This window comes from Lagenorhynchus albirostris, chromosome 6 (genome assembly GCF_949774975.1).
Source record: "Lagenorhynchus albirostris chromosome 6, mLagAlb1.1, whole genome shotgun sequence".
NCBI classification, from domain to species: domain Eukaryota; kingdom Metazoa; phylum Chordata; class Mammalia; order Artiodactyla; family Delphinidae; genus Lagenorhynchus; species Lagenorhynchus albirostris.
This window is the reverse complement of record NC_083100.1, coordinates 34,199,952-34,214,394: the sequence shown is the minus strand read 5'-3', so window position 1 is coordinate 34,214,394 and position 14,443 is coordinate 34,199,952. Positions and strand designations below refer to the sequence as shown.

The 14,443-nt window shown below is 38.4% G+C and overlaps 1 protein-coding gene across 1 annotated transcript in view; it reads right to left on the bottom strand.

The window, feature by feature from the left end:
- Positions 1-1,317: 1,317 nt before the first annotated feature.
- Positions 1,318-14,443, bottom strand: part of TRAK2 (trafficking kinesin protein 2) — a 36,467-nt gene continuing 23,341 nt past the window's right edge. Inside the window, exons 10-15 of the mRNA XM_060151357.1 lie at positions 12,949-13,028; positions 12,447-12,644; positions 10,493-10,791; positions 8,862-9,128; positions 5,197-5,302; positions 1,318-2,670 (exon numbers count right to left, since the gene is read on the bottom strand). Of these exons, the coding sequence (XP_060007340.1) occupies positions 1,992-2,670; positions 5,197-5,302; positions 8,862-9,128; positions 10,493-10,791; positions 12,447-12,644; positions 12,949-13,028 (1,629 nt within the window). The 3' untranslated portion in view covers positions 1,318-1,991. The remainder of the gene's footprint in view (positions 2,671-5,196; positions 5,303-8,861; positions 9,129-10,492; positions 10,792-12,446; positions 12,645-12,948; positions 13,029-14,443) is intronic.

Sequence of the window (14,443 nt, the reverse complement as noted above, 5' to 3'; positions counted from 1 at the left end):
AAGAGGTCACTCTTTTTGTTTTTAAGAAGTTAAAAGATTCTAAAAATCATGGAAAACTCACACATTTTACTCTTGCATGTGTGTTTTGAGCACATAGCTCTTCCTGAAGGACAGGCAGCTCAAGAGGAGAGAAGGACCCTCCTCTGGCCTGTAACAGGTGTATGGATGGGAGCCACAGGAGTAACACGCCCATCAAGAATTCTGCAGAAAATTGCCTTTCAGTTTAAGTCAGAACGAAGGAGCAAAACATTTGCTAATGAAGCAATGAAAAGATCAAGTAACATGCCTCCCATTTTCAAAAAGAACTAGCCCCCTCCTTCATCTTCTCTCCATAATGCCTTTCATGTAACAGCATTTCTTTCTCAACTGCATGGCCGAGATAAAGCCATGTCATCTGATGAGAAGCGGACCTCGGTCAGCAATGCTCAGAAAACAGATCTGTTTTTTCCCAATTCACAGCCTTGCGTCACACTGCTGAAAGCCGAAACCTAATCCCGGAGCTTCACTTTGCCATTTCACATAATTAAAAAAAAGAAAAAAGGAATCCCAGAGAAAAAGAAAAAGCATTTGACTTTCCCATCGAAAAAAGTTCATTCTCTACTTCCGCGGGTATGAAGAAAAAGGCAGATGTTTTAATTTTATTTTATATTAAAAAAACACAATCTCAAAGAAAGCACCTGGGTTTTACTTCAGTTTATAATAATTTGCTGTGCCTGAGAATTTTTGTGCAAATATATGTCATCTTTCATTAAAAGTATGCATAGCACATTTTGGAAAAAGTTTAGTTGCAACCAACTTTCCTTCCAAAAAAACTTACAAAGATAAATACACAACATTCTCTAATTCCTATTGATTGCACTTCTGGTTTAACCCATCCAGCCTCCAAGGAAATTTGAAAGACATGTACAGTAATTATGTTCATACACCTTTGCCAATGCACTTATTCAGAAGAAATATTCTGAAAACAAGTTTCCTTGGTTCCAATGTACCCATATTTTCCTTCTTAAAGTAAATCCCTCCTACCCCCCACTCATGTTGTTTGGGGGAGGTATTGTATAAAAATACAAATTAAAAAAATTAATCCTTGGGCTTCCCTGGTGGCGCAGTGGTTGAGAGTCCGCCTGCCGATGCAGGGGACACGGGTTCGTGCCCGGGTCTGGGAAGATCCCACATGCCGCGGAGCGGCTAGGCCCGTGAGCCATGGCCGCTGAGCCTGCGCGTCCGGAGCCTGTGCTCTGCAACAGGAGAGGCCACAACAGTGAGAGTTGTACCGCAAAAAAAAAAAAAAAAAAAAAAAAAAAAAAAAATTAACCCTTATTAATCACAAATGCAAAAGGAATGTGGATTATGTTTGGGATCCCAGTGGCTCAAAGGCCTGAAAACAGAAAGCAAAAAGGGAGTCTCCACTAGTCTGATCTTATGCAAAAGGTAAAATTCCTTGCTGATAATGCAGTGAGCGTACTCTTTGATGGAGGTGTAATTTAACCAGACATTAACAGGGGCCAGCAGATAAGCCATCTCACTGTTGTCTCACTAACAGACTGAGTTTACTCCAGCAACCTTCTAGAACAGCTTTCTAAAGGTAACGGTCAAAGCTGCTCCTTCTTTTTTCCCATCTCCTAACCTGGGTCCTCCCTGCTTATGCTCACCAGAAGTAAATGTGCTAGCAAGTTCAGTATTTCTGGTATGTTCCAATATTACTGAATTTATTTTCTAGTCACTTTTTATTTTCAAGACAAGAAATACCAACTGGAGGACCACATTAAACATTTCTTCTTTCTCTGCTTCCAAACACTCATGACCTATTCATTTATACTTTCAATTTATCAGACAGACCTCATGCCAATTCTGTTTCCGTTCTTCCACTTTCCCCTTCCCACATTCACAACCCTTCTGCAACATTCCTTTTCTCTCAGACAAGACTACATGTATCAGTGCAAATCTTTCCTTCATGTGCTAACTTGTGTAAGAGGTCAGTCAACTGCTGAACCTCAGTCTTCCTTCAGGATATCCATTTTGGGTGATGATGTGCAAACTGGGGTGCCAAAGCTACCCATAATGACTGGAAGACTCTGATTCCTCCTCAGTCCACTCAATAAATTGCTACCTGAATTTAAATAGACAGCAGAGTTTGGTCTTTCAAGACCATTTTCTGCCTCTTGGCTTCTTCCATTTTTCTGGGCTGCAGGGGTCTTGATCACTCTGGCTATCCCCAGTCTTTTCAGCCTGTCCACTAAGTTCATCTTCAACTGGCCAACATCAGAAGGGTTTCGGGATGGTCTCAAGCCATACATCTCCTGGAGGAATGTTTCAGCTGGTCGGGAGGCCAAAAAATTTTCAGAGAGATGCACTCGAGGCTCAACGGGCAAAGGAGAAGGGCAAGGTGAGTGAGACGGTGAATTTGGTGGCGTGGAAGGGATAGCCAGGCCTCTAGGGAGAGGCTGGAGGAGGGGGTCCTCTGAAACTGGGCTGTGGTATGCTTTAGCAGAGATGCCTCGCTTTTGTAGAAGTTCGGCCAAGCTCATGGTGCCGCTGAAGGTTATGGTGGAATCTCGTCGGTTGGTGATGGATTCACCAACGCTGAGCCTATAGGACACAGCAGGAGAATTCACTGCTGTGTTTGACGAACTGCTACCACTGCTTCCACAGGATAATGAAGTGAAGTCAGAGCTTTACACAGAAAGAAAAAAAAAAAGCAGGAGAGAGAATTTAAGAATAAAAAGTAATCCCAAGTCAGCATTTAAAGCAATTACAGTAGTTATCCATAGTAAATATAGAGGAACAGGCAACACATCAGTATCTGAGGAATGAAAATTTTGATGTGTTACTTCAATGATTAGTTATTTGTAATTTAGTCATTAACTTATTGAAACATATTTCTTTTCACAGAATATGAGTTTACTGTACTTAGATAACTTTATTATTCTCAAATAATTACTTTATTATTCTTAAATTTTAACTCTAAAATATGTATCTGTGGAAATACAACTAAATTTTATAATTAAAAAATCAAAGAAATTTAAATATTGAAGAAAGTAAAGTTTAGAGATTTTATTAACATATCCATTCCATAAAGTGAAATACACCAAGAGACAATAATCCGTGATTTAACAATTCTTCAACCTTTTAGAAAATACAATCTTTCATAATTAAACCGAAGACGGTTTTCTAAGGAGACACATTTCTTTTTAATCTGTCAATTTTATATTACTGAGAATAAAGTTCTAACTGTTAAATTTCCAAGAATGTTAATTCTAAAGAATAGTACTATAAGGATACCCATGGAACGAATTTTTCTCTGTCTTGACTTAAAGCATGGGTTTCTGGGAAATTAAAAATAATTAAAAGCTTTGACAGCTATTAGAATCTTTCTTCTTATTCTATGTTTTGTTAAAAAGAAAAAAAACTAAATAAACAATCATGTACTCAAGGAAATGGTGATAGAATGGAGAGGGTACTTCTTTAGCAAATTATTCCCCCTTGAGCAAATGTTACCAGCATTTAATACATAAACTCTCACTTTAACACAAAATACTCAGAATATCTAGATATCAAGATTTATAAAGATTATGAACAAGATGCAAATTTAGGATTGATAAATAAACTTTCTAAAGTACCAACTTGTATTAAAGCAAACAACTTTGACGCCTTGGTTCTGATGTAATCTGTCTATTGTATTCCGTCTCCCACCTCCCTGGTCCTACTTTATTGTAGAATTGCCTGTCTTTTCCTAAACTGTTCATGTCACTACCATACCAAATGATGGTATCAACCTGTATTGAGAGCCTCCTCAGGAACCAATTTTATAAAACCTGCTATCTTGTTGACTATAAGAACACTGTAGAAAAATTGCAGGTATGCCTGTAGACTTTATTGAGGTCTTTATAGGATACCACCCAAATGCTTCCCTAAACAGCCAATTTGCTTCTATCTTATAGACATTGTGAATCATAATGTTATTTCCCTCTACACTGGCAGCTAAAAGGCTAAGACTCAAATACATGGCTCACCTTACTTAGCAAGTATATAAGACTTTATAGTACAATTTATACAGTAGGTGTATTCCTCTATCCATTTTATATCCTTACTCTTGATTCTTTTTTGCTTCATTTTTCTTCTCTACTTCTAGTTAACATTATCCTGCAAAGTTCTACATATCTCTGGAAATTGCCTTAGATTCTTTTTGGAATTGGTAGGACAGAAATTTCAGCAATATTGCTTATTGTTCTAATCTGTGTAGTAAATAATTTGGACTGCCCAGAGGGTTCTGGCTTTGCCCTCAGCTTCTGGGAGGTAATCTATGCCATGGCTGCTAGAAGTGTGTTTGTTCAGGATGGAGCCTGGCCAACACTAGATCTTGGAGTGGACCCGGCCACACCCAATAGCTGTAGGATGGGGACTGGCCATGCCAGGAAGACTAACCATGTGATTTAGGGTGGAAACTTTGCGTCAGTGGACCTGGAGGTGCGTTATTATAGTTATAGTGAGTTATAGCTATATAGGTAATCAATCAATCATGCCTTACACAGTGAAGCCTCAGTAAAAAAAATCTGGACACTAAGGCTCGGGTGAGCTTCCCTGGTTGGCAATACTCTGTGTGCACTATCAAACACTGATACCAGGAAAGTAATGATTCCTAAGGACAGGGAGGTTTCATGTGTGGAACCCTCCCAGACTCTGATTTATGTGTCTCTTCCTTTGGCTAATTTTATCCTGTAACCTTTCCCTGAAATAAACAGTAACCACGTGCATAACAGCTTTCAGTGAGTTCTGTGAGTCCTTCTAGAAAATTTATCAAACAAGAGCATGGTTTTGGGAAGCCCCTGAACTTGCAGGTCATATCAGAAATGAGGGCAGTCTTGTGCAGAGGACTAGTCCCTCCAATCTTGCAGTCTGGCTAACTCTGGGTATAGTTTCAGCTGGGTCATTTACTACCTGCCTGCCCTTGGACCAGTCACCTGAACTTTCTACGCCTCATTTTCTTCATTTAGACACTACATACTCGCTTGGCTTGCCTACTTCAAAGAGTTATAACGATCAAATGAGAAAATACAATGTGAAAATATTCTAAAGACAAATTATCACAGGACATTAATTAAAACTCTGGGAATTAAAATGACAGTAATTTAAAAAACAAATTCAAGAAAACAGAGTTGAGGAAAGAAGTAAGGCCTCATATTGCCCAGCCCCTCTTACCTGGGGGTAACCTGAGTAATATCAGAAGGATGTAATATCCTACAGGTGGTGAAGGTGAATGTTGAGTTTGTGCAGGAGAGACACTTTCCTGGGTTTGAGGTTGCAGCTGAAGTAGACAGTTTTAGGGAATCAAACACAAAATTGAAAGACTAGGTTAATAATGTAAAAAGTTCGTCATTACTATTAATAATACAGCATTTATCTGGTGTCTTTTATACAAAAATTCCCAAATCTAGAAATGAAATATACATATTTCATTTTTTCCCCATGAATTTATTTATTTTTGGCTGCGTTGGGTCTTTGTTGCTGTGTGTGGGCTTTCTCTAGTTGTGGCGAGTAGGGGCTACTCTTCGTTGTGGTGTGCAGGCTTCTCATTGCGGTGGCTTCTCTTGTTGTGGAGAAGGGCTTCTAGGCACGTGGGCTTCAGTAGTTGTGGCACACAGGCTCAGTAGTTGTGGCTTGCAGGCTCTAGAGTGCAGGCTCAGTAGTTGTAGTGCATGGGCTTAGTTGCTCCCCAGCATGTGGGATCTTCCCGGACCAGGGCTGGAACCTGTGTCCCCTGCATTGGCAGGCGGATTCTTAACCGCTGTGCCACCAGGGAAGCCCTACATATTGTATTAGTATCCACTGGTTAGTATGTAGCTGAATCCTTCCAATAATTTGAAACTGTAATTCAAAAGGATTTAATATAGCTTAGAAACAAGAGAAAAACACATTCTGAAAAAATACATTAGAAAAAAATACCAAACCAAGAACTAGTCGTCCAATCTTTCTAGCCAAACTACTCCAGTGGTTCTCGAAGTGTTGTTTGCACCTGTGTGAGTCTACAGGTCAAAACTACTTTCATAGCAATGTTAAGATGCTATCTGCCATTTTGACTGGGTTGGCACTTGCACTGCTGGTGCAAAAGTAATAGTGGGTAAAGCTGCTGGCTCCGTAGCACAAATCAAGGCAATGGCACCAAGCTGTACTAGTATTCATCACTATTGTCCAATTACAGTAGGAAAAAAAAAGCCAAATTCATATCAGAATGTCCTGATGAAGCAGTAAAAATTATTTATTAAATCTTGACCCTTGGGGGACTTCCCTGGTGGCGCAGTGGTTAAGAATCCGCCTGCCAGGGGCTTCCCTAGTGGCGCAGTAGTTAAGAATCCGCCTGCCAATGCAGGGGACATGGGTTCAAGCCCTGATCCGGGAAGATCCCACAAGCCACGGAGCAACTAAGTCCGTGTGCCACAACTACTGAGCCTGTGTTCTAGAGCCCGCGAGCCACAACTACTGAGCTCATGCGCCTCATCTACTGAAGCCCATGCGCTCTAGAGCCCATGCTCCGCAACAAGAGAAGCCACCACAATGAGAAGCCCGCATACCGCAATGAAGAGTAGCCCCGGCTCGCTGCAACTAGAGAAAGCCTGTGCACAGCAATGAAGACCCAACACAGACAAAAATAATAAATAAATAAAAATAAAATAAATTTATATATATAAAAAAAAAATCTTGACCCTTGGGCTTCCCTGGTGGCACAGTGGTTAAGAATCCGCCTGCCAAGGCAGGGAACACGGGTTCGAGCCCTGGTCCGGGAAGGTCCCACATGCCGCGGAGCAACTAAGCCCGTGTGCCGCAACTATTGAGCCTGTGCTCTAGAGCCCGTGAGCCACAACTACTGAGCCTACATGCCACAACTACTGAAGCCCGCGTGCCTAGAGCCCATGCTCCACAATAAGAGAAGCCACTGCAATGAGAAGTCCGCACACCGCAATGAAGAGTAGTCCCTGCTCGCTGCAACTAGAGGAAGCCTGCGTGCAGCAATGAAGACCCAGAGCAGCCAAAAATAAATAAATTAATTAATTAAAAAAAAATCTTGACCCTTGAAACTTTTTAATATTCTGTGTGATGAAATGGGAAGCATTAAGCACTCTGCTTTATACAGAGATACAATGGTTATCTAGAGGAAAAGCACATATGCAATTTTTACATTTTTTTCACAGAACACCATTTTTACTTGAAAGAACAATTAATACAAAAACTACAGTTATTCAGACTTGGATATCTGGCAACATTTTCTTGAAAAAGAATGTAGTGAGCCTGTCTCTTCAAGAAAATAGCTGACAGGATTTGCTGCCAGTGACGAAATTTGAGCTTTCAAGTGAAAATAAGTGTTTTGGTAGACTTGTATCCATCGCTGAGAGCTTGAAAGCTTCCTAATACTAAAAGACTTACTCAATGAGACAGGTGGTGATATATATTATTTTAATATATTCTATAATGAAATGGGTCAACATTTGGAAGATCTGCATAACTCAGTGAACCAATATTTTCCAAATGACCAATGCATTATGTTAACAAAATCATGCATGGGTAAAAGATGCATTCAAAGAGCAGGACAGACTAATAGATTTTAATGTAACAAAGTATGAAAAATTCACTGATAGGGTTTTAGATTCACATTGCTACAAACCTTAAAGAGACTACCACTTATCAAGTTCTGGTGTAACATCAAAGAATGTCCACAAATACCTGAAGAGGCTATTAAAATACTCTTTCCTTTTCCAACCATGTATCTGTGTGAGGCTGTATTTCCTTTCTTTTTTTAAACTTTAAATTCTTTTTATTTCATTTTATTTTTCTATTGAGGTATAGTTGATTTACAATGTTCTGTTAGTTTCAGGTATATAGCAAAGTGATTCAGTTACATAAATAAATATATATTTTTTCTTTTTCATATTCTTTTCCCTAATGTATTGTTACAAAATATTGAGTATAGTTCCCTGTGCTATACAGTAGGTCCTTGTTGGTTATCTATTTTATATATAGTAGTGTGTATATGCTAATCCCTAATTTATTATTAAATAAATTATTAATTTATTATTAAACTCCTAATTTATCCCTCCCCACCCCCCTCGCCCCTTTGGTAACCATAAGTTTGTTTTCTATGTCTGTGGGTCTATCTCTGTTTTGTGTATAAATTCATTTATATCAGTTTTTTTAAGATTCCACATATAAGCAATAACATGATTTTTGACTTTCTCTGTCTGGCTTACTTCACTTAGTATAATAATCTCTAGGTCCAACCATGTTGCTGCAAATGGCATTATTTCATTCTTTTTTATGGCTGAGTGGTATTCCATTGTATATATGTACCACATCTTCTTTATCCATTCATCTGTTCATGGACATTTAGGTTGCTTCCATGTCTTGGCTATTGTAAATAGTGCTGCAATGAACACTGGGGTGCATGTATCTTTCTGAATTATGGTTTTCTCCGAATACATGCCCAGGAATCATATGGTGGTTCTATTTTTAGCTTTTTTTTTTTTTTTTTTTTTTTTGCGGTACGCGGGCCTCTCACTGTTGTGGCCTCTCCTGTTGCGGAGCACAGGCTCCAGATGCGCAGGCTCAACAGCCATGGCTCATGGGCCTAGCTGCTCCGCCAGAGAGCAATTCTGGCTGAATTGCTCTCTCTCTGCCTATCTATATATGCAGGTTGGCTAAGAAGTGGAGAGAATTAGAAGGGGCACTTATGCTATAGATTTCTATTGTCTTATATTCAAGACTGAGTACACTCCAGTAAGATTTATATAGAGGCAGTCAGCTGACCATACAGTTATGCAGAAAGCAAAGTACCACTGTTTACTGGACTACACTCAACCAAGCACTCTTCTCACCTGTAACTGGACCACCAGCTGAAGTCATGGGCGGCAAGAAGATTCCTGTGACTGGCTGGGATATTGATGATTTCTGTTCCACTTGAAGAGGTTGCTGAACCTGAAAAGTGATACCTTCCTCTTCATCTTCTTCTAAATCTGAGAGGTGATAGATGGCACCCTTGGGCAACTGGGTAAAGCCTTTAGTGATGACACCTGGTCGTGGGTCAAGAATGGTTCCTAAATTTGGTTGAGCAAGCTGCTGCCATTGGTGCAGAGTTTGTGATCCTGAGTACGCAAACCAAAAAAAGAACATGTTTTAAATTTCCCACAAATATTAAATCTTGAAAGCAGCTAAAACTGTATGTGTAAAAAAGTAATGATAATAATAAAACTCCTTATTTGGTCTTAATATTTTGGTAAAATTTGTAAATTAAAGTTATCTGTGGAAGATTAACAAGATGATAAAGGTATGAATAATAATCTGTTCATTTCAAAAGTTAACTTTAAAAAGGAAATCTTTTTAAGATTTCCTTAAAGGGGTGAAGGGGTGAAATCTTTTTAAGATTTCCCAAAGGGGTGAAAAAACCAAGACAACACCCTTAATAGGAACTAGGATGCTGAGGCAGTGATGAGAAAGAAGATACGTATCACGTCGGGTTGTATTTTCCCAGGTGACAAAAATTAATACTCCTTTGTCCTGGAACTATGCCTATGAACTTTGAACTCAAAAGCCAGGCTCCTAGGTTGGAAGGCACCTTGAATTACCATGGGTTTTTTTGGTATATTTCTCAAGACTCATATGTGCTCATGACTCTCCTTTCACCAGGCTCTTGGGGAGAGTAGGAAAGCGAAGGAGATGATAAAAAAAGGAGGATCAATCCTCATGGTTTCTGTCTACGAATACTGGTGAATGATCATCCCAAGTACCTGCAGTGTCTAATTGTCACTAATAGTCATATAATCCTAAAAATGGCAACTCTGACAAATACCTGTACTGACTATTAATGAATAAAACGAACTTATAGCACCTTTGAGTTTGAGGGGTCCTTATAGGTTACTGACTCAAAATTTTGTCTAATGCAGACTCTTTCATGATACTAGTAGAGGATCATTTGAATATTGTCAATATTCCATAAAACAAAGAGATCTGTTTTGATTTCAAGTTCTTAGGAGAGAATAGAAACTGACCTGAAATTAACAGAACTGAACAAAAGAAAAATAGACACACATATCTGTAAGTAACTGACACTTTTTGGGTAAAGAACTTTTTTTTGAAAAGGAAGGTAGAGATGAAGCATTACATATAGATTATTTTTATTCATCTATCATATCCTGTTTATCTTACCATGAAAACTGCTATCAAGGATATTCCTTAGCAAAGGACAAGAAAAGATTACTCCTCCTCCCTCACATTTGTAAAAAAACAGTATCAGTAGAAGAGAACTGACAGCTGATGGCTTGGAGAATGCAAATCTCTTCATTCATTTTCCACAAAGTTCTGCACGGTCACACAAACGGCGAAGATTTAGGGATAATAAAGACGTCTTCTGCACTCAGGGTTCTTATAATTACAAGAGAAATCTCAATTCCAGGGGAAGGCAAAGCCAACAAACAACATGGTTTAGAAACAGCCCTTCCTTACTTATTACCTTCAAGGGGCTTGACAATTTGCAATTTTTCAGGCATAAAACCTCGAAGGCAACTGGCACTGCTCAGGTCTGTGATCTCCGACTGGTCGGTGCAGAGGGAGGCAAGGCTCTCTGTGCGGATGCCACAGTCACTTCCCCCTTCTTTCTGGCCAGCCAGAACCTGGATCTTCCGTTGCCATTCTTCAGCAAAGAACTGCTTCTCACTTAAGTAGTTCTGTCGCCGCAGACTCAGGCGATGCAGGGCTGTAGCCAAATCGCTCTCTTCAGAGTGTCCTGGTTGACAGACGTTCTGGACGTTCCTATGGGAAAAACACATTCACTGACTAGATCTGTGAGGGGCATAAGCAAAGCATAGACCTCTCCTTTCCACAATGGTGAATGTTCAAGAGATTGATCTTAAAAACACATATCTTTTCTTAGATAGCTGGAATACAGAAGTAGTAACAACAAACCCAAATCTCTAATATATATATATAATATTTTTATATTTTATAAATTTATTAATTTATTTTTGGCTGCACTGGGTCTTCGTTGCTGCATGCAGGCTTTCTCTAGTTGCGGTGAGCGGGGGCTACTCTTCGTTGTGGTGCACGGGCTTCAGTAGTTGTGGCATGCGGGCTCTAGAGTGCAGGCGCAGTAGTTATGGCGCATGGGCTTAGTTGCTCCATGGCATGTGGGATCTTCCCGGATCAGGGCTTGAACCCGTGTCCCCTGCATTGGCAGGTGGCTTCTTAACCACTACGCCACCAGGGAAGCCCATATATATAATGTTTTTATAGATCATTTCAAGTGACTTCAGATAGGCAAAACTATACTTTATTAAGTTGTATTTATTAACTTTTCTGTTTCACTTAATTTATGAACCTACAGATAATGACCATCTATAAATTCAGTTTAGGTAGTCAAAAAACTAAATATTATTATATTTCACTGAATCTATAATACCATTGAAGGCAAGAGGTACCATTATTTTATGTACTAAGAAAGAAAAAAATGCTACCCATTAAACTATGACATGTCATTAGCTGCAAAAGATAAACAATTTCAAAAATATTAAAATGTGAACAAATTTACTTTAGGCCATAGAATCCTCTATGAATATTACAAACATTTAAAAGAAACCAACAAGATCTGTAAATACCGCACTTTCACAGTTCTGCAATACACAGTTTTTCACTTATTAACATTTAAAAAATTGGAGGTATCTTACAACTGATACCAAAAGAAAGAGTAGCAAGCCAAGCTTTAGTTATTCCATGTGTGAATTCACACAGATCTGTTTGTTAGATCTTTTCCTAAGGTAACTGTGTACAATGAGGTAGTATTGAAACATCAAGCTATTGTGTGTATAGAATCTACCCCTAAAACCAGGCAATACAATTGAAAACCCAAGGTAATGGGTTTCTGCATTAAGAAAGACTTCCCTCAGATGCCAAACATCTAATTTTCAAAAACTTTCAGCTGACTTTCCAGTCATTCTCTTTAATTTATAGTTATACAAAATTCAATGAACTGAATTAATAAAAAGCAGAAAAAAAATCTATATTTAAACAAATAGGAAATTAAGAGCAACCTAGTTTTCCTCAATAGGTATTCCAGATTATTGCTTATCCTAATGGCACCAAAGCAACTGAAATTAGGACCATGGGTTATGAGAAAGTGTCATGTAATGCTATGCATAACTGCCAATGACCAAACAGATTCAAACAAATTTGACTTTGAACACAAAGATTTAGACTCAAATTTTGCCAAACCAGAGACGAAAGTAGTAAAGAATTTTATAGTTCAATGAAAACTCCATTTTGAATACACTTAATTAAACTTTTTCACTCCAATGATCTAACAAATAATGATACAGGGAATCATTACTGAATGAAAACTGACAGTTCCAGAACTTCCTTGGGACACCACAGAGCAATGCTGGAATTTGAGTGTGTGAATCTATGTTTCTTACCCTGGATCTTCCTCCAAGTTACTCTTCTGGATTGTTTTGTCCTCTGTTTGTTGTAAACCAGATTCAAAAGGTTTTGCTGTCATGATGACACTTGAACGGTTGGAGCCTGGAATGGGTAGCAGAGCTGGGAATGGGACAGAGCAGCCCCGTGTGTCATTGGCAACCTTGACAGTATCAAATACCCGTTTTTGTTGGGCTCTGTCAAAAGAGAAGTGTTCATTATTGCCACTGCCTGCCACTGGAATGCTTTAGAAAAGAGACATGTAAGTGTAGTTAATTAAAAATAAAGCCACCCTGAAGAGCATCTGAAGTTTTGGAGAAATTATTAGAAAATAAATTTCAGAACAAGAGAATGCTCTCACAGATGCAAGCACTACGAGGAAAAAACTGAATAGTAAGCAGATTTACTACTGAATCCCATAATACCAATCACTATGGATTGTGGCTTCTGTTTAATTTCCATCCCAATGGTTGAGTAACAACACATGTGATCTGAACTTACTTTTGTTTAAAGAGAGAAGATTCCTCATCCAAACTCAACTTCTTACGCATGGTCCCCTCAATCTCAGCCGCCAGAGATTCCTAAGAAAAAGAGTTTGATGTTACTAACAGTTATTATCTAAGAAGCCTGTTAGGAGAAATAAACTATCTTTAAATTATTTAACGGAGTTTCCAGAATCCAATACTTTCGGTGTTATAATAAAAGAAAACATTCACAGGCTAAAATGCAGGGGAAGAAAAGAGACGTTCTGGAAATGGAACTTTTAAACAAGAACCGACTACTTTTTCATGATATATTTTTACAAGAAAGCAGTGGGAAAAACCAATTATGATAAATAAAAGTATTACATACGCAGACACACAAAAATAAAAGGTTTGAAAGGCTATAAACCAAGATGTTAATAGTGATTCTGTGGAGGTCACGATTTGATGGTATTTAGCAATTTCTTTTTGCTTCTCTGTAATTTCTAACTTTTCTATAATAAACATGTAAAGCTTTTATAATATAAAAAATTGTTAAAAGAAAAATAAGTAAGCTTCCCCTTCCCCTGGTCAGGGATGAAGATTCAACTAGCATGGGTGTCATGCTCAGTGGGGCTGTGCTAACAATGACTAGAATTGGAGGTACTGGTGTGAACTCATGATTTTAAATATACATATAAACATAGGTATGAATGTAAAGACAGATATAGATGTGTTTATGTGGGTGTATATGAACCTACACATATTTCCTAGCTCTATCTGTTGAGGGGACCTCAAAGCAATGGTACTCTAGTGGCATTGGATACCTAGCACCCAGATTTTGGATTCTAAATATCATTTCTCATTAAAAATAACCAGAGCTCCTTGGAGAATGGCTGATCCCAGGACTGGGCCAGGGAAAGGGCAAGAGAAGCTTGAAGGAGATCCCACTGGTCATATCTTAGACAATTTAAGTATCAAAATAAAAAACAGTAATAATGGATTATAATCCACTGATTAAAATAGGAATCCCTGAGTCTATATTGACATAACCAAATGAACAAATGAATAAATAAATGACACAGAAAAGCTCTAACTTATAAAAGAATGCCAATTAAAAAAAGTTGAAAAAATGATGGAATTAAAAAGTCACCATTGGCAATTATCATAGTAATAACTGAGTCAGATACATCCCATCAATGGGTGCTAAAACTAGTGGGTAAAGGCTTGATGAGGAACAGAATATTTAAACAGTCTCAAAGTATCACCCCCAAAATAGTAATTTTGATCACTTGGTTAAGGTAGTATCTGACAATTTTCATCAATACAAAGTTAATTTAGTAACATTAATTCAATTAACTATTAACAATGATTAACCTTACAATGGAAAAAACTGGCAGATACTACCTTAACCAAGCGATCAAAGTTAATTAATATCATCAGCAATGGGAAAAAGAGACAATGTGTGCCTTGTAATACAATGTTCTGAGAAGAACATGGCATTACCTAAATCTAATTGTGGGGAAACAACAGAC